The sequence below is a fragment of the Ovis aries genome, chromosome 3, assembly GCF_016772045.2.
Source record: "Ovis aries strain OAR_USU_Benz2616 breed Rambouillet chromosome 3, ARS-UI_Ramb_v3.0, whole genome shotgun sequence".
Lineage (NCBI taxonomy): Eukaryota > Metazoa > Chordata > Mammalia > Artiodactyla > Bovidae > Ovis > Ovis aries.
Genome location: NC_056056.1, coordinates 60,322,904 through 60,340,655, shown reverse-complemented (window position 1 = coordinate 60,340,655; position 17,752 = coordinate 60,322,904). Strand labels below are relative to the sequence as shown.

Genomic DNA, 17,752 nt, shown 5'->3' with positions numbered 1-17,752 from the left:
ACCTGGCCAGGTGTGGCCTCCCGATGCAGCAAGTCACAAGTGCGCTTAAGTGCGGCTCGAGGCTCGGACAGCTCCGTAATACTGCGATCGCGAGGCAGGAACTATGACCTTGGTCGTGGCCTCCATAACCCCCGCTTGATGACCTCCAGGGACCGGGTGAGGGTCCCCAGCGGCCTCCTCCGCTGACTCCAAGCAGTGCCAAGACGCAGAGGCCAGGCCGCAGGGAAGGGGCTGGCCCTCCCCACGTGGACAAGCTCCCCTCTGGGGGCGTGACCACAGTGCGGGGCGGGCCAATGAGCGCCGCTGTCTGGCTCATCCGGCCGAGCTGGCGGGGGTCTGCGTCATCCCGGGGGTGGGACTCTTTGGCCGGCGCGAGGCGCGGCGGGTCACGCGGGGCGCGGCGCCGGCTATAAGTAGGGGCCGGCGGCGTGCGCTGCCAGAGTGATGGCTGCCGGCGCGCGCTGCGTGCTTTCTCTTCGCTGCTGAGGCGTCAGCGGCTGCTTCCAGGTTCTGTCGTCAGCCCAGCGGAGCCATCCCCAGAGCCTCCGCCCCAGGTCGTGTGGTCTTCTATAAAAGGTGCGTGCGTCCGTGGTTTTAGCCCGCCGCCTGGACCTCGCCTCCCGTTCAGCTCTCCGTTTTCTTTGGTGAGTGGAGGCGCCACCTTGGAAAGGCTCTTTCTTCTCCCCGGGGCCCAGTGTGGGCGCGGCGGCGCTGAGGATGGCCGGCTGGGCCGGGGCGGGCGGCGCAGTGGGGTTCTGCTTTCGTCGCTGCCCGCCTCCCTACCCCACCCCACCCCACCCCACCCCATCCCGCCCGTCCGTCCGTCCGTCCGTTCGCCCGCCCGCGGGCCTTTTTGGCGGTCCGCTGGTGGCGCGCGCGCGGGAACGGCCCTTTTCCGGTTTTCGCGGGGAGGGCGCGCGGGGGCCGGCTGCTCGGGGGCCCGCTGCTCTGGGGCCGGGCCGGGCTGGGCGCGCGCGGGCGGAGGTGGTCCCCGGCGCCACGTGCCCGGCGCGTTCTCTCCGGGTCGGGGGACAGCGGATCGCGGATGGCGGGCCCGGCCGGGGCCCCCCCTCCCAGTGGTTCGGCGCGGAGTGCGGGACCGGCCCCCAAGGGCGCACTATTATTGTTACTCCTCTCCCTTCTTCCAGGATGAACTTGCGTCCTTTCTCTTCTCCGCCATGGAATTCTGCTCCGTGTTCCTAGCCCTCCAGAGCCAAAGAAACCCCAGACAACAGATGCCCATACGCAGCGTATAGCAGTAACTCCCCAGCTCGGTTTCTGTGCCGTAGTTTACAGTATTTAATTTTATATAATATATATTATTTATTATAGCATTTTTGATACCTCATATTCTGTTTACACATCTTGAACGCCGCTCAGTAATTCTCTGATTCATTCAAGAACCACTACTCTAGAGAATGGCAACGACCGTGGCACCGCTCATTACCACTGCTATTGCTGCTACTGCCGCTTCTGGTCCGTTGGTGGACTACCTATGGATGCTCATCCTGGGTTTTATTATTGCGTTCGTCCTGGCATTCTCCGTGGGAGCCAATGATGTAGCAAATTCGTTTGGTACAGCCGTGGGATCAGGTGTAGTGACCCTCAAGCAAGCCTGCATCTTAGCTAGTATCTTTGAAACAGTGGGCTCTGTCCTCCTGGGGGCCAAAGTGAGCGAGACGATCAGGAAGGGCTTGATTGACGTGGAGATGTACAACTCGACCCAAAAGCTGTTGATGGCCGGCTCCGTCAGTGCGATGTTTGGTGAGTTCTCCACCACCACCGCCCCCGCCCTGATTGTCCTCTTGGAGGGTTAGTGAATTCCTGTCATGGGTAGTTCCATTCTTGCGTTCTGAAGCTTTTCAGATGGTTACCTTCAGTAATATCCGCTGCGTACATTACTGGAATTCTGCCTTTTGTCTTAATCGAACTTGACGGGTTTTCAGGTTCTGCGGTGTGGCAACTAGTGGCTTCCTTCTTGAAGCTGCCCATTTCTGGAACCCATTGTATCGTCGGTGCAACCATTGGTTTCTCCTTGGTGGCAAAGGGGCAGGAAGGTGTCAAGTGGTCTGAACTGATAAAAATTGGTACGTTTCATTCTAAATGTCTTTTTATTGTCGTGTTACCACAAGGAGGAGGCATTGTGTGGGAGTAAGTAGATGGTGTCAAGTTGGAGGGATGGATTAAAGTTTTGAAAAGGGAGGACTGAGAGGGAGGAGCGTTTGGGTTTCTGATTTTCATTAGTTGACGTTTCTTTTAATGTGTTTTATTCCAGTGTTGTCTTGGTTCGTCTCTCCTCTGCTTTCTGGTATTATGTCTGGGATTTTATTCTTCCTGGTTCGTGCATTCATCCTCCGTAAGGTAATCTTTCTTCCCCCACCTCCACCCCTCACATGACCTGGAGTAGGTCACATTCAGTGGTATTCAAACCGATAGCATTTTTACAAGTGTGATGGGTGTGTAGGAGTGTGACCTTGGAGAGTTAGAAACATTGTTTTGTACCTAACTTACTGGAAAGAAGAAAGTTTTCAATACCCAAGAAGGCATTTGGAAAGGAGAAATTAAGTGAACAGTAAGGGGTGCCAAGAAATTGAAGAGATTGAAAGCAGGAAAAAATTAATGTATTTGGCATGACTTTGTGTAGTTGTATGCAGGTTAAAACCGCCATCATAGGCAGACCCACCCTTTTTTTTTAATTGGAGTATAATTGCTTTACAATATTATGTTGGTTTCAGCTGTACAACAACTTGAATCAGCCATAAGTTGTTACTTATGTCTCTTCCTTAAGCCTGGATCGCACCTTGCCACCCCCAGGTCATCACAAAGCCCTGGCCTACGGCTATTCAGCAGCATCCCACTAGCTATTTTACACATGGTAGTTTATATATGTCAATGCTACTTTCTCAATTAGTCCCAACTTCCCATTTTCCCCCTGCTGTGTCCACAAGTCCATCTGCTTCTCTATCTCAGGCCAGTTTGAATTGTAAGTTTGAGTGCCCTGGATGGCTTTTTCTTAACTGCCAGTTAAAACGGAATAGTTTGGGTCCCTACCTAATTATCTGTGTAGTGTTGATTATTGAAACCAGTTTATGAACATCATGGTGGGGACTCATACCTCTCACAATGACTTGACTTTAATATCTCAGAATAGGTAAAAAAGGAACCAGTGAAGGTAAAAATCACAAAAGTCTGTTTAGTTTTTCTTGGCAGAAAAATTCCAGATAGCCGTTTAATTTCTTGTCTCTTTGAAAATCCCTTTTGAGGGACCCGATAGCATTTCTTTTATCATGAAGTCTGATGCTGCCTCCAGAATAAATGTAGACAACAAGGGACTGAGTTACAGTAAAAATAAATGCATTTTTTTCTCAGTAAACAAAGTTGTCCTTTTCCTGAGGTGAATGACTCTTTCAACAGTCCATTGTAAGTGCTTAAATTCTTCTAAACTGAAGAAATCTGAGTGAAGGGAGACAGGTAGTTTAATCTCAAGTGGTAAGAATGTACTGAGCCATTTGTTTGGTCTAGTTCTAAGCTTCTCTTGGGAGGATTTGTACTTTCTATAGAAATTCTATGATTGGTATAAAGTGACTCACTAATCTGTTTACCATGGCCTGAGTCTGGCAAAAGATAGCAATGTAGTACTTTGAAAGCTTGAAACCTCTATAGCTTAGTATAATTTGAGAGTAAAAATTGTCTTATTAAAGAAGCAGGTAATGATTTGCACCTACCCCTCCCACTCCCCACTGCTGTAGAATATAATAGGATGCTTCAGTTTGAGGGCAACTTAGCCAGGGATCAGAACGCAGAATTCATAGAACCCCCTGTTAGGAATTCTTGCACATAAAAAGTTTTTTTTCCATAATTTTATTTATCTTTGGCTGTGCAGGGTTTTCGCAGGTTCGAGAGCCTTTCTCCAGTTGGAGTGTGAGGGCCCCTCTTTTCTGCCATTGGGGCTCCTGGGCTCTAGAGCACAAGCTGTTGTGGTGCACAGGCCCAGTTGCTCCTTCTGGCATGTGGGATCTTCCCAGACCAGGGATTGAACCTGTGTCTCCTGCATTGACACACCACTGAGCCACCAGGGAAGGCTTTGCGCATAAAGGTTTTACACAGGGGTCTGATTCTTTTGATTCTGCAGAGGCTTTGTGTGTCTCAAACCAAAATAGACTTCTTTTCTGGAGGGGGGAATGGTCATGCTCTCAGGTACAGAGTGAGATTTTCAGCTGCTCAGACCTCTCATTTGGGGAACACATGCCAGGTATTTTTACCCTAAGTTCCTGAGAGCTTAAGTTAGCTATATTAACTTCTATATATTCCTCATGGGGTATGAGGATGGACATGATCAAGAATGACTGGAATTGTGTTTAAAACTATTCAAGGTGAACTTGGAGAATCGCCACTGGCCCTCCCTCCCCCTCCCCAGGGGCAGGCACATGCCCTTGTTTCTAATCTACCAATGAGTGTTTAGGTGATGAGACTGAATATTTCTGGTTACTGTTAGACTTTAACATCTCTGAATGATAACCTTTGGTGGTCCTGGCTGTTAAAATCTAAATATTTGACCATTAAGATACTTTTCAACTAAAAATTCTGTTTTGGAAATTAATAACATTACAAGGGCTTTTAGACATTTTCAGTCTTCTGAATGTTCTGAGGGTATTGGTTAGGGTGTTGGTAGGGAAGAGCAGAGCAAAAGTTAAGGACTGGGACAGTAAACAAGGGATGGGGCAAAGAAGCTTTCCTGTTGAGTGTTTGAATTCCAGTCAAAGAAGATGGGTCTTTCAGTATTCCTCCCTTCTGTCAGAAATCATGTTAAATCTATCTAGGGCATCTTTTCAGACATGTCCAGTGTATAAAAAAAGAACTGTCCTGGTTGAAAATGAGGTAGGAAGATGCCCCCCTTTCCCATCCCATATAGCTAGGTGATGAGATGTTTACTTCGAGGTAAAGTTTTAGGTGTGTGTTTAAATGAGTCAAATGTTGGTAAACATTCTCATAAAACAGCCCTGGTTACCTCGGGGGAGTGGTTGAGTGGAGTTCGGAGGTAACAGAAGGGAGGGAGGAAGAGAAGCCTCTACATAATTTCTGGAACCCTCATGGATTTTGATGTGGGTGTGGAGCAGGGGGAATCTTAAGTTCCTTGAAGAATTTCTTAAAACCACAGATTATTCTTAGAAGAAAAAGGTATATACAGCTCAGGTTCATAACCTTACTACCCTTGGGGTGGGGCCCACATCATTGAATGGCTCAGGGATGCTTAGGTTTTACTGGCTCTTATTTTGTCAGGTCCCTTATCTGTAGCATTCTTGCAGGCTGCAGACTGGGGAAGATTGGGGAGCTGATGTTCAGGTGGTTTTCATCCAGGGCCCATCCTCTCTGCTGATTGGGAATGGCACCTCTGCTTTCTGGTTACTTAATCTTAAGCCATTAACTCAGTCTTCCCATTAATTATTGATGAGTCTTTACCTTGTCTCTACCTCTCCAAGATTTTCCATTGGATCTAAGATAGCATTAAACCTTTAGGCTGACAACATCTTTGAGGTTTATTTAGGCTTCCCATGTGTTAAGATCTGTGCCCCCCCTTTTTTTTCCTTAGAATTTATTTTTGGCTGTGCTGGGTCTTTGTGGCTGTGCGTGGACCTCTCATTGGGGGTGACTTCTCATGGCAGAGCACAGGGTCTAGGCACTCGGGCTTCAGTAGTTGTGGCACATGGGCTCGGTAGTTGTTGCTCCCAGGCTCTAGAGCACAGGCTTAGTAGTTGTGGTGCACATACTTACTTGCTCCTAGGCCTGTGGGATCTTCTAGGAACCAGGGATTGAACCCGTGTCCCTTGTATTGACAGCTGGATTCTTAACCATCTGCGCCACCAGGGATTCCCTGTTGGCTCAGCGAGTAAAGAATCTGCCTGCAATGCAGGAGATGCAGGTTCAGACTCTGGGTTGGGAAGATCCCCTGGAGGAGGAAATGGCAACTCACTCGAGTATTCTTGCCTGAAAAATCCAATGGACAGAGGAGCCTGGTAGGTTACGGTCCATGGGTTTGCAAAGAGTTGGACTTAGAGGTGCCTGCCCCCAGGGAAGCCCTGTGCTCTTGTTTTTAACTCTTGTTTCCAGTCACACTGGCCTCCTTGCTGTTCCTCAAGACAATTCAAGCGTTTGCCTCAGGGTCTCTATATTTGCTGATGTCTCTGGGACATTCTGCCTTCCAGATAGCTTGTCCTCTAGCTGCTGTTTCTCCACCTGGGTGTGTGCCTGGCTACATGGCTTTATGGCTTGTTGACGTAACACATCTGTGTCTTGGCTCCAATAATAGTCTTTGGACTACCCCCTCCCCCCAAATTAAAGTGTGCCCCTCCTTCCATCACTGCTTCCTTCCCCTTTTTCTTCAGAGCATCATTCTGTATTAGAATGTCAATGTCAGCTCTGTGAGAGTAGAGACTTTATCTCATTCACTCCCATATTTTCGTGCCCGAAATGGTGCTTGGCACACAGTCTGTTGAAAGAGGAGATGACCTCATATACGATTGATTTTTATCTTAGCACTTTGGTAAATCATTAGTTGTGGCTTATTTATCAAATGTCTAGATAAGATGGTTGTCGCTAGTATATTCTACATGTTTTATATTTGAGAAATCATTGCAGGTATAAAGTCGGGTAAGAGATGTTGTAATAACTTATAGTCTGTTTCTTGACCTCTCACAAATGTAGAATACATCTTCAGGTGTGTGCTCAGATTTTTATCTGGACATGAGGTACCTTAGAGCTTGGGTCCCCACTCCCCTGTTACGAACTGGGTCACACATCAGGAGGTGAGCGGTTGTCTTCCATGAAACCCATCCCTGGTGCCAAAAAAGTTGGGGACCACTGCCTTAGAGCGCTGGGGGTTAAAACTGACCATCCAGGACATCACTAGTCATCCGTAATAGGTAGCCTTGTTAATGTGATCGGTCGCTCAGTCCTGTCCAACTCTTTTCGACCCCATGGACTGTAGCCCGCTAGGTTCCTCTGTCCATGGGGTTTCCAGGCAAGAGTACTAGAGTGGGTTGCCATTCCCTTCTTCAGGGGATATAATAACAGCAACAAGAAAAACCCCAACTAACCCCCCGAACATAAATTCAAACACAAACTTAAATTCAGATAGATGTAGATCAGCCTTGGTAGGGGGACTTCCAGGAGCAATGTAGGAAAAGACCATTTGTCCTCAGAGACTACCATGGAGAGAGTTACTGGCTGGTACTGTAATTCCTGGAGCGGCTCTTTGATAAGGTTCAGTGGAAATGGGTTGACTTTTTACAGCTTTTAAGGTCTTGATCTTTACAATAATGGTAATTTTACAGGCGGATCCAGTTCCTAATGGGTTGCGAGCTTTGCCAGTGTTCTATGCCTGCACGATTGGAATCAACCTCTTTTCCATCATGTACACTGGAGCACCATGTAAGTACACATCAGAATATTTAAATGTGAATTTAAAATTGTTTCTAAAACTTGCATTAAATGCCCAATTTACCCCTTTTTGCTTTACAGGGCTGAAATCTACTAGAAGGTGACTGGCCTGCGCCCATTTCAGAAGGCTGCAGGCTAGTGTACGCTGAGTTTAACCTAGATAGTTTTTCAACCAAAGAGACCTGCTCAGATTCTAAATCACTACAGACCTTTACTCTTTAGTCTTCACAGGATCCACCGATAATTTGATCTTATCCCTCCCTCTCTCCTACCTGTGCTAAAAATACCTGGAATTGATGTTAACCTCAACTACTGACTGCCGAAGAGTCATTAGTTATATGTTGTCTTCGAAATACCAGTCATTTATGACTGGTTTGCTGGATATTCTCATTTTTCTCTCCCAATTGGAGCTGCTTTGTTTTCTCAGTCCTAAATTTACTCCCCTGAATCTGCTTGAATAAGAAGAGTTGGGATATTTAACACCTGCTCTAAGTGCACATGGAAGAAGAATTCATGCAGCTAAGAGGAACAGTCTTTGTGAGAATATAAAGCTTGAAATGTTACTTTTATGTTGGGACAAAGGCAAAGCACGGATTAAATTAGGATAATACATGTTCAATTTAGCCACTGAAAAAGATGGATAACCTGTAACTTGTCAGATAGGAGAGTATTATGCCTTGATCAGTCAGTTTCACTCTTAGGTTCATTTGGTTGTATAGCCTCTGACTCATTGGATTGTGCCTCGTTGGGAGAAAGACATTGTGCATTGCTGCCTAGGACAGAGTGTGCTTACAGAGATGAGTTAGGGGGGAGAGGGAAAGATAACTGGAATAGTGTCTTGAAGCTACTTATCCTTACTCTGTATTGTGTGCTCACAATTGCAAATACTCTTCTTTAAAAATGCTCATTATGGCCCACTAAGTTGATTTCATTTCTGACTAATGGAGTGTAACTTGTTTCATAAATCTCACTGAAGTAATAAGTCACTGACCAAAAATGGAATGAAGTATTTTTTCTTTTTTTAACTTTTTAAAATATTTATTTTTAATTGAAGGATAATTGCTTTACAGAGTTGGTTTGATTTAGTGAAGTATTTTTAACCTTGTATTCTTGGAATAATCAGGAAAGAAATGGATGACTTTATGAGGCTATTGATCTTATTAGGGGTTACTACACTCCTTAACAAATGATAGAGACAAAGAAAAGCTTGCATTCTACATTTCCAATCTGCTTTAAATTGGGCTCTTCATGTCAAACTAAAAAATTCTCCATGAGGCTCTAAGCAGTCATGTTGCATGTGGTAGCAGCGCAGCTTTTAGTTCAATGAAATTAGAAACTCAAGTTTCCAATCATTCTTTAAAAAGGGAACATGGATATTTTTGTCTTGTCCTTTGGTGGATCATTTACAAGAAAAACCAGTCTCATTTCCCCTTTTTGACTTGGAACATAGGCAGATTTAAATTGTGATAGATTGATTAATTTTCATGTATATTTTAGCTTGTGTGACTAACTGCATAATTCAAATTGATAACAATTAAAATGGAAAGATTGTCACTACAGAACTGTAGTTTTGAAGGGGCCTCCATTTATATCTGATTTTTAAATATGAATTCCTTTGAGGGAAAATAGAGTTTCTATTTTATAAGTAATATTTAATAAACACAACAGTCACAAGTACCTAAGATATTCTTGTATAAACCACAGATCATTATAGCATCTTTTTAGGCTTAAATAATGATCTCTGGTGCTTTACCCTTATCATTAATATAGGCTAGTGGCTTGGAGCCTGTTGGCACTTAAAGTGATAACCAGGTGACTAGTTAATGATCTCTGAGCCATGTGAGAAGTAGGCAAGTCTGATTAAGATGTGGCTTGTTTCCTTTTGTGAAAGACAGCCCTTTGAACCTTTCTTATCTTTTGATAGATAATGTCCCAGTTTTCTGTATCTTAGTTTGATAAAACATCCTAAGAGATAATCTTGCTCTAGCTAGTTTACAGTGGATGTGATAACTTCCACAGAGAAATGATGATATCAGCATGAGAAAAGTGAAGACTGAGGTACTTGCCTTTTTTAATGTTAAAATCCATGTGCAGACATAACATATGGATTTGGTGTGTGCAGCCGTTCCAGCTGGAAGCTGGGCAGTGGAATGCTTCCATTTGCTTTGCTGGTTGCAGATCCTCAGTGTTAACGATCCTTCACTCCTCAAAGCAAAGAAAGGAAAAAGCCTAGTATGTGAAGGAGCTTGGGAGTTGGGTAGGCTAGCAGGTGTTGAAAGTAGGCCAGACGGTTGTGGGTTTCAGATGCTATGGGATTTTCCTCCCAAATTCCTCTAGCCAGGAGCACAGTGAAGCCTGTGAGCCTCAGGCTTGGCAGCAGCAGTGAAGGGTGATGGGCTGGCATGGGAACCTCGGAATCCCCAGAGGAGGGTTTACACGTCGTTACAGGGGGGCCATTGCCCTGGGGTTTTCAAGATGCACCGTTTTATCTCCTAGTGCTGGGCTTTGACAAACTTCCTCTGTGGGGTACCATCCTCATCTCGGTGGGCTGTGCAGTTTTCTGTGCCCTTATCGTCTGGTTCTTTGTATGTCCCAGGATGAAGAGAAAAATTGAACGTAAGTAACAAATCATAGCAAAAAAATTCTTAAAGTGTGCTTGCCTTTTTTTTGTTTGTTTGGCCATCTGTAAAAATGTTCTACTTGCATAGATTGATAAAGCCAGAAACATTTAAATGGAAATTTGGGGATATAGGTTTATTGTCCAGACGATGTTCTTATTAACATAATATGACCTGAGACCTAGTCATGAGGCACATTTGACCTTATTTGGGCTGCCAGACAGGCTAGGCACTTCATCTATTGTTCCTTTTTTTTTTTTAAACTGTACCTTGATCACTTGCCAGTGATATGCTAGATAAATACAGAGAGGCTGTAGTCTGCATTAATAGAGAGGATGAGGATTCACTGATGAAAAATAAGAGGTATGAGATAGCTTCACAGGAAACATTTACCAAAATGACTACCATGTATAGCTTAAGTCAGGTTCAGGTATTCAGAGCTAGGCTCATAGATACCTCTGACTTTAGATTTGGTTAATTCTCAGCACTGGAGCACACATGAAGGGCTCCTTTAGACAATTACTGTACAGAGTATTCTGGTGGAATCAAATACGGAATGTTTTGATTGGTATCAGTCTCTATACCTTGTGTTTCTGTGCTCACTGTCTGAGCTCTCCTGAAGTCGTGTTTTTCTGCCCTTCTCATCTGCGGATGCTGGGGTGGTGATTTAGTTGTTTCTTGGAAGCAGCGCAAAGCTGCATGGACTGCGGTGGCAGCAGCAGGGTGCTGCGTCATACAGCTGGGCTGCGGAGCCTCTGAGAGGCTCTGCGCTCTGTCTGGCGGCCTTCAGGACTTTGTGACCTCGTTTTTCCCTCAAGCTGGGAGATATCCTGGTCTGTTGCCTTACTGGGATGCCTAAATGCCCCAGGGGCATTGGTACGGAAGCAGAAAAACATTACCACCTCATCATGGGATCCAGCACCACAAGGCACTTCTCTTTGTTTTATAGGGGCAGAAATTCAAGTCACCTTGAGTTGCCTGCATTGAGCTGAGTCATGTTGCTTGAACTCATGGACTGAAATTGAGGGCCATTCTTTTTTTTTTTTTGGCCATTCCTTTTTTAAAGGAACATGCAAGAACTTCCCTGGTGGTCCAGTGACTAAGACTCCACACTCCCAAGCGCAGGAGGCTTGAGTTTGATCCCTGGTCAGGGAACTAGATCACCTACCGCAACTTGGGCCCAGTGCAGCCAAATTCATTATTAATTTTGAAAAACATGCATGAAATTCAGGCAATTTTCAGTTGCCAGTCAGCCCTCTCCCTACTGTAGTTACTTTCTACTACAGAAAGGATCAGCAGGAGGCTCAGTTTTTTTGTTTTGAATTTGACTGCACTGAGTCTTAGTGATGTCACATGGATCAGGTTCCCTGAGCAAGGTTTGAATCCAGGACTCCTGCATTGGAGGCTCAGAGTCTCAGACACTGGACCACCAGAGTTTACTGTCTGGGCCTTCACCGAATAAAGTTTACAACCCCTGATACTAGGATGTTCTGCATTTGAGAAATGAGATGTGGCAAATAAAGCAGACAGGAAAATTATCCCGAATTTTCACCTAAGTTTACATGTGGCCTTACTTTGAGATGGATTCTTTTTTTTTTTTTTTTGGAGGAGGGAAAGGGGAAATGAGCAAGATAGTTTGGTCACAACCAAAGGAAAACATTCTTTATCCTTTTTTTCTAGGAGAAATCAAGTCTAGTCCTTCTGAAAGCCCCTTAATGGAGAAAAAGAATAGCTTGAAAGAAGATCATGAAGAAACAAAGTTGTCACTCAGTGACATCGAAACAAGGAATCCTGTTTTGGAGGTGGGCTCAGCCACCGTGCCCCTCAGGGCTGTGGTGGAGGAGAGAACAGTCTCATTCAAACTTGGAGACCTGGAAGAAGCTCCCGAGCGAGAGAGGCTTCCCAGCGTGGACCTGAAAGAGGAGACCAGCATCGACGGCTCTATGAACGGTGCGTGGACTCTCCTTGGTGGGGACAGGCGAGTTTCCCGCTGTTTCCTATACCACTGCGGGGCTCACTGTTTGGATCTGATGCTCTTGGCATTGAGTGTTCGTGCCTTTTGGTCTTGGCAGGTGCTGTGCAATTGCCAAATGGGAACCTCGTTCAGTTCAGTCAAGCTGTCAGTAACCAGATTAACTCCAGCGGCCATTACCAGTATCACACCGTGCACAAAGACTCCGGCTTGTACAAAGAGCTCCTCCATAAGTTACATCTCGCCAAGGTGGGAGACTGCATGGGAGACTCTGGTGACAAGCCCTTGAGGCGCAATAATAGCTACACTTCCTATACCATGGCAATCTGCGGCATGCCTCTGGATTCCTTCCGCGCCAAAGAAGGCGAACAGAAGGGTGAAGAGATGGAGAAGCTGACGTGGCCTAACGCAGACAGCAAGAAGCGAATTCGAATGGACAGCTACACCAGTTACTGCAACGCTGTGTCTGACATTCACTCGGCATCGGAAGTGGACATGAGTGTCAAGGCAGAGATGGGTCTGGGCGACAGGAAAGGGAGCACTAGCTCCCTGGAAGAATGGTGCGACCAGGACAAGCCAGAAGTGTCTCTCCTGTTCCAGTTCCTGCAGATCCTCACAGCCTGCTTTGGGTCCTTCGCCCATGGTGGCAATGACGTCAGGTCAGTCAGTCAGGATTCTTGGCACCGCTCATTCTGTTTTTATACTGCATATCCTTTTAAGTAAGGCTCGGTTTGTGGGACATTGAATAATGCAGATTGAATGAGATAATAGCAATTGATGTACAAACAGGAAGAAAAGTTTCTTCAGAGAGATTACAAAGAATGCTTGTTTCCATTTCTGTAGGTGATAAACACATCTTTCACAGAGAAGCTGTTTATCAAGATGGGATCTAGTTCTTTGATAAGAGTTACTGCCTCTAGAATGAATTTGTAGGCTGTTAATCCTAGTTCTGTGGTTTGTGAAATTCAAATTTGCTTCAGATGGGCCTGTAGAAAGACAGGCCACCAAATGTGGGGTGTTCCCTCTGAGAAGAACTCTCGTGGTCTCTTGCTGTGTATGTTGGCGGCGGGGGTTCCATTTGCTTCCCTGGAAAGACAGTTTGCAAATGAAAGCTTTGCTTTAGAAAACTTACTAAAGCATTTAACAGATGGGATCATGCCTGCAGAGTCATCTTTGCTCTCTTTTTCTTCCAGCAATGCCATTGGTCCTCTGGTTGCTTTGTATCTGGTTTATGACACTGGTGATGTTTCCTCAAAAGTAGCAACGCCAATATGGCTTCTGCTGTATGGTGGTGTTGGTATTTGTATTGGTCTCTGGGTGTGGGGAAGGAGAGTCATCCAGACCATGGGGAAGGATCTGACACCCATCACGCCCTCTAGGTAAGTTGGTAAAGCAGGTCTCAGGCTAATGCTTTTTGTTCTTAAGGTAACATATGAGAAAGATGTGTGAGCTGAGATTTAATGACTATGTATATTTGGCTTTTATCTGTATTTATGGAGCCAATACTGATGTTACTAAGTTTACTAAGTTCTTCAAAGTAGAAGTACAAGCCTTAATAGTGGGCTTACAGAAAACCTTAAAACCTTAAACATTGGAAAACAGAAGAGGAATCTCATGGCCTGATTTAAAGTAGATTTCAGAAGTTTAGAGCAAATTGAAGTTGTCATAGGTAGATAGAGCACTGCAGGATTGTATGAACTTTTGCTAACTTATCACAGTTTAAATTCCATTCTTGACTAATGATCTGTCTGTGTCCACAGCGGCTTCAGTATTGAGCTGGCATCTGCCCTCACTGTAGTAATTGCGTCGAATATTGGTCTTCCCATCAGCACGACACATTGTAAAGTAAGTGATAAAAGGGTACTGTGCCTTTTGAATGGTTTTAGTAGATATGTGGAGAGGTGTTTTTAGTTCTCTATTTCCTTTGATACTTTGGTTTAGAAAGTTTTACGCTGTGGGAGTGTTTAAGTTCACAAGTGTAGGACAAGTGACTATAAGAATGTAAAGACCCATTTTGCAGTTCCTTGTGTCTGTTTTATTTAAGCAGATAATATATTTTATATCCCCCAAAATGTGAAAGCCCTTTTGAGGTAGCAAGCCTGTGAGGCTTGTTGGTCTGTCGAAGGGCAGTATAAAGCAAGCATGTACTCGGAGCACCCGAGAAACTTACTGAGTCCTAAGGTTGCTTGATGACTGAGAACTATAGGCTATCTATAGAGAAAGATAGAAACTGGCTTTCTTAAGGGAATTTAAGTTGGTTCATCATAGAGCCTTTGAGTCATTTTTCTTCTAGCGAGATATGCAGATGATTTAGTTATTAGGTCTAATAGCAGCCTTCCTCTAGAATCTTTGGGAAACCTAACAGTAAGAAAGAATCTGTTACCAAAGCGGTTTTTATTATTAGTGAAAGTATCAGTTGCTCAGTTGTGTCTGACTCTGCAACCCCGTGGACTGTAGCCTATCAGGCTCCTCTGTCCATGGGATTCTCCAGGCAAGACTACTAGAGCGGGTAGCCGTTCCCTTCTGCAGGGGATCTTCCCATCCCAGGGATCAAACCTAGGTCTTCCGCTTTGCAGGCAGATTCTTTACCATCTGAGCCACCAGGGAACCCCTGTCATTAATATAGTTCATTAAATTCCAGCAACTCAGAAGGAAAAAGAGGATTTTCTTTTCCTACTCTGTTTTACCCCAGTTAGCACAGATTCAGTGCTTGGATTTCATGCGGCCTGCATCTTGTTCCTAATACAAACCAGTTCTCATGGATCAGTCTGGTAGTCCGGGGCTCCTCACCTGTATAAGGTCACAAGTCTTATTTAGCACAGTACCCTGGCACGTCAGTAACTAGTTCCTTGGTGGTTTCCTCCCACAGGTGGGCTCTGTTGTATCCGTTGGCTGGCTCCGATCCAAAAAGGCTGTTGATTGGCGACTCTTCCGCAACATTTTTATGGCCTGGTTCGTCACAGTCCCCATTTCGGGTGTTATCAGTGCTGCCATCATGGCAGTCTTCAAATACATCATCCTCTGAGCGTGAGGCTGTGTGTGATGGAAATTCAGGTCAATGTTTGGGACCACCTGACATATTTCCTGCTCCTTTGAAGAGGGACTGCAGTGTTACCGAAGACTGACAAAAGAATCTCTTTCAAGATCGGGAGCTATGGGAGGGAAGCTCTACTTGTGCTGTAACTGCTTTCGTGCTAAATACGACTTGTCTCAAAATTAGCTATGTAAAATAGCCAGGTTTCCACTGATTCCTCTTGAGGTCCCTTTTCCCTCTGGGCTGTGAATTCCTGTATATATATATTTCTCTACTTTTTTGTATCAGGCTTCAGTTCCATTATGTTTTAATGTTGTCTCTGAAGATAACGTGATTTCTTTCTTTTTTTTTAAACAACCATCCAGAGCCATTTGACAGAGTGTGCTCTGCTTTATTGGTTTCACCAGCTTCTGCCCTAACATGCACAGGGACTTAACAAGAAACACCGTAACCCAAGCTTCCCTAGTAGTCTTAGAGAAATAGTCACTTGTACCCTGCCCACCAGTCGGCAGTGGCGGGTTCTCTTGGCATCTGTGGGAACTTCTCATAGGGTCTTTGGACATGGTGAAAATTTAGGTTAGTAGTTCCTTCTTTGCAAGCAGTTCATGGGCTGTTCTTGCTAAGAAGAAGTAGGAAGAAAAACCCTTCTGGCAGTCTTGGGTATTTCTGTTAAGATTTCTGACAGTGCAGGATGGATGAATGCTGTGGAATATGAACTTCGGGCAAGTTAGAATGGGCCAGCCTTCCATGTTCATCTGTCTACCTCTTAATAAATAAAAAGCCTACCGTTTTTAGAAAACTTGTCTTGCTGGTTTTGTTCATACACATTTGTTCCCGGATCAGTTAGCCTCCTGCATTCTTAGGAGAAGGTGATACCTTAGCAGGTGAGAACTGCTAGCAGCAGTTTCCCCACTCCTCCCTGAAGCATTTCTTAAGATCCCAGAGTATACATGACATTACTCCATGCGGGCTGTTCCAACAGACTAGCTTTTTTTTTTTTTTAATACTAGCGCATCTTGGACGTTTTGTTAGCACGATGGATTATCTTGTTTTATCAGATCCTTATTTAGATTGTTTTAGATTGTTTTAGCATCGCTGTTAGAAGGCTAAAATGAGGGTTGTGTGTAGCTCAGCTTCATTACAAAATTCTCTGTTGGGGGAGTTCCCTGGTCGGTCAGGAAAGCACACATGCTTCCGGTGTGATGGGCAGCCGGGGGAGGAGGGTGTGTGCATTGATGTGACCCCTGGCTGTGGAAGTAAGATCGCACATGCTGTTGCAATGTGGCCAAACAAAAAACCCTTAAATTCCCAGTGTTGGGTTTTTCAATCTTAACACATCTGTTTTCATGCTTGATCAGAATGGTTAAGCAAAAGTACATGGCTTAAAAAAGTCAACAAAACTAGGTTGGTGTGTCCTGTTCTCAGAATTTTAGATGTTTTTTGGGAAGCCAAATGGTAACAAGCATAAGGCTCTGCCTACCTGGCCTGTGCCTGAGAAGGTAGATCAGTGGTTAAGTACTTAGCATGGAGTCACTTATAAATGCTCAACCGCTGTATGTCAGGCCCTGCACTAAGCTTTTTATATACATTCCATTCTCAAGACCTCTTGCAGTAGGTTTTATAGTTGCTTTACAGGTCATGGAACTGGTCTAGAGAACTGTATTTGTACCAATGTTATCAGAGAATGGAGAGTCCCAGGCCGACTGAAAGTACCCATGTAACCATTTGAGGAAGGAGGTGGGAGCTGCTGTAGTAACGGGAACCTAGCATTAAGCTCAGAATTGAGAGTTCTGCAGGAGACCCTCTTGCATTTTGGTTCTGGCTTCCTCTCCTGGTACTGTCCTCAGAAACCCAGAAACTATGTTTTTAATAACATTAAATGGAGAATAGTAACCCTCAAGATTTTTTCCCTTGGCCCAGGAGAGGACAACTGAGGAAGTCCTTGAACCAAGAACAAAAGAGCAGCTAGGTCTGGGGAAGAGGAACCCCAACAGCCAATAAGAGGTCAAAGGAGATCTGTATTTCCATATAAAGCAACACATGGGACTTCCTTTGTGGTCTAGTGGTTAATAACACGTCCTTTTCCAATGCAGGGGACGTGGATTCGATCCCCTGGTCAGGGAACTAAGTTCCCACATGCTTCGAAGCGACTTAGCCCATGTGCTGCAACAAAGACCCAGGGCAGTCAATTTTTATAACTTCTCTGGGCCAGGGACACAGGCTAGTGTGAACTCAGGCCTGTTTGTCTCAGATCTAAATGTTGCCCTTTTAAAAAAAAACAAAACCTTCAATAAGCTATTTTCATCAAGGTTACATGTATCCATGATGAAGTAGTCAAGTGATTGAACAAGGCTTGGTAAGTACAGGGCTCTCCCCATCTTTCCAGAGGCAACCACTTTCAGTATTTGTATTACTACTAGGCTCTCTCAGTTTGGGGCCCTTGACACCCCATAATGTTTCAGTCTTCAAGTGTTATACGCAGACCCTAACTTCCCTCCACTGTATAATTAGGTCTTAATTTTGGGGAGATCAAAATTGAGAGTATTTGAAAAAATATCACTGAGCTGCTGAGTCATAGTGTATCTATTGTGATCATTGTGTTTTCCCTAGAATAAGCTCCCCTCCTTTTTTATTAAGTGTTGGTCATCAGTCATTCCGGAACATTCCACTGGTTAATTTCCTTTTAGGACT

At 44.9% G+C, this 17,752-nt stretch overlaps 1 protein-coding gene across 1 annotated transcript; it reads left to right on the top strand.

The window, feature by feature from the left end:
• The first annotated feature begins 438 nt into the window (after window positions 1–438).
• Window positions 439–15,860, top strand: SLC20A1 (solute carrier family 20 member 1). Its single transcript, XM_004005910.5, has 11 exons — window positions 439–644; window positions 1,149–1,764; window positions 1,947–2,087; window positions 2,276–2,361; window positions 7,332–7,428; window positions 9,934–10,053; window positions 11,736–12,005; window positions 12,128–12,686; window positions 13,221–13,406; window positions 13,788–13,872; window positions 14,897–15,860. Exons 2-11 carry the CDS (start codon window positions 1,419–1,421, stop codon window positions 15,050–15,052), a joined length of 2,046 nt encoding a protein of 681 aa, XP_004005959.1. The 5' UTR covers window positions 439–644; window positions 1,149–1,418; the 3' UTR covers window positions 15,053–15,860.
• Window positions 15,861–17,752: the final 1,892 nt, after the last annotated feature.

Bases quoted from the DNA above. Each gene is read 5' to 3' on its own strand.
- SLC20A1 (XM_004005910.5), top strand. From the start codon at position 1,419: ATGGCAACGACCGTGGCACCGCTCATTACCACTGCTATTGCTGCTACT. The intron at 2,362-7,331 runs GTAATCTTTCTT...GTAATTTTACAG, and splicing joins GTGCATTCATCCTCCGTAAG to GCGGATCCAGTTCCTAATGG. The intron at 13,407-13,787 runs GTAAGTTGGTAA...CTGTGTCCACAG, and splicing joins ACACCCATCACGCCCTCTAG to CGGCTTCAGTATTGAGCTGG.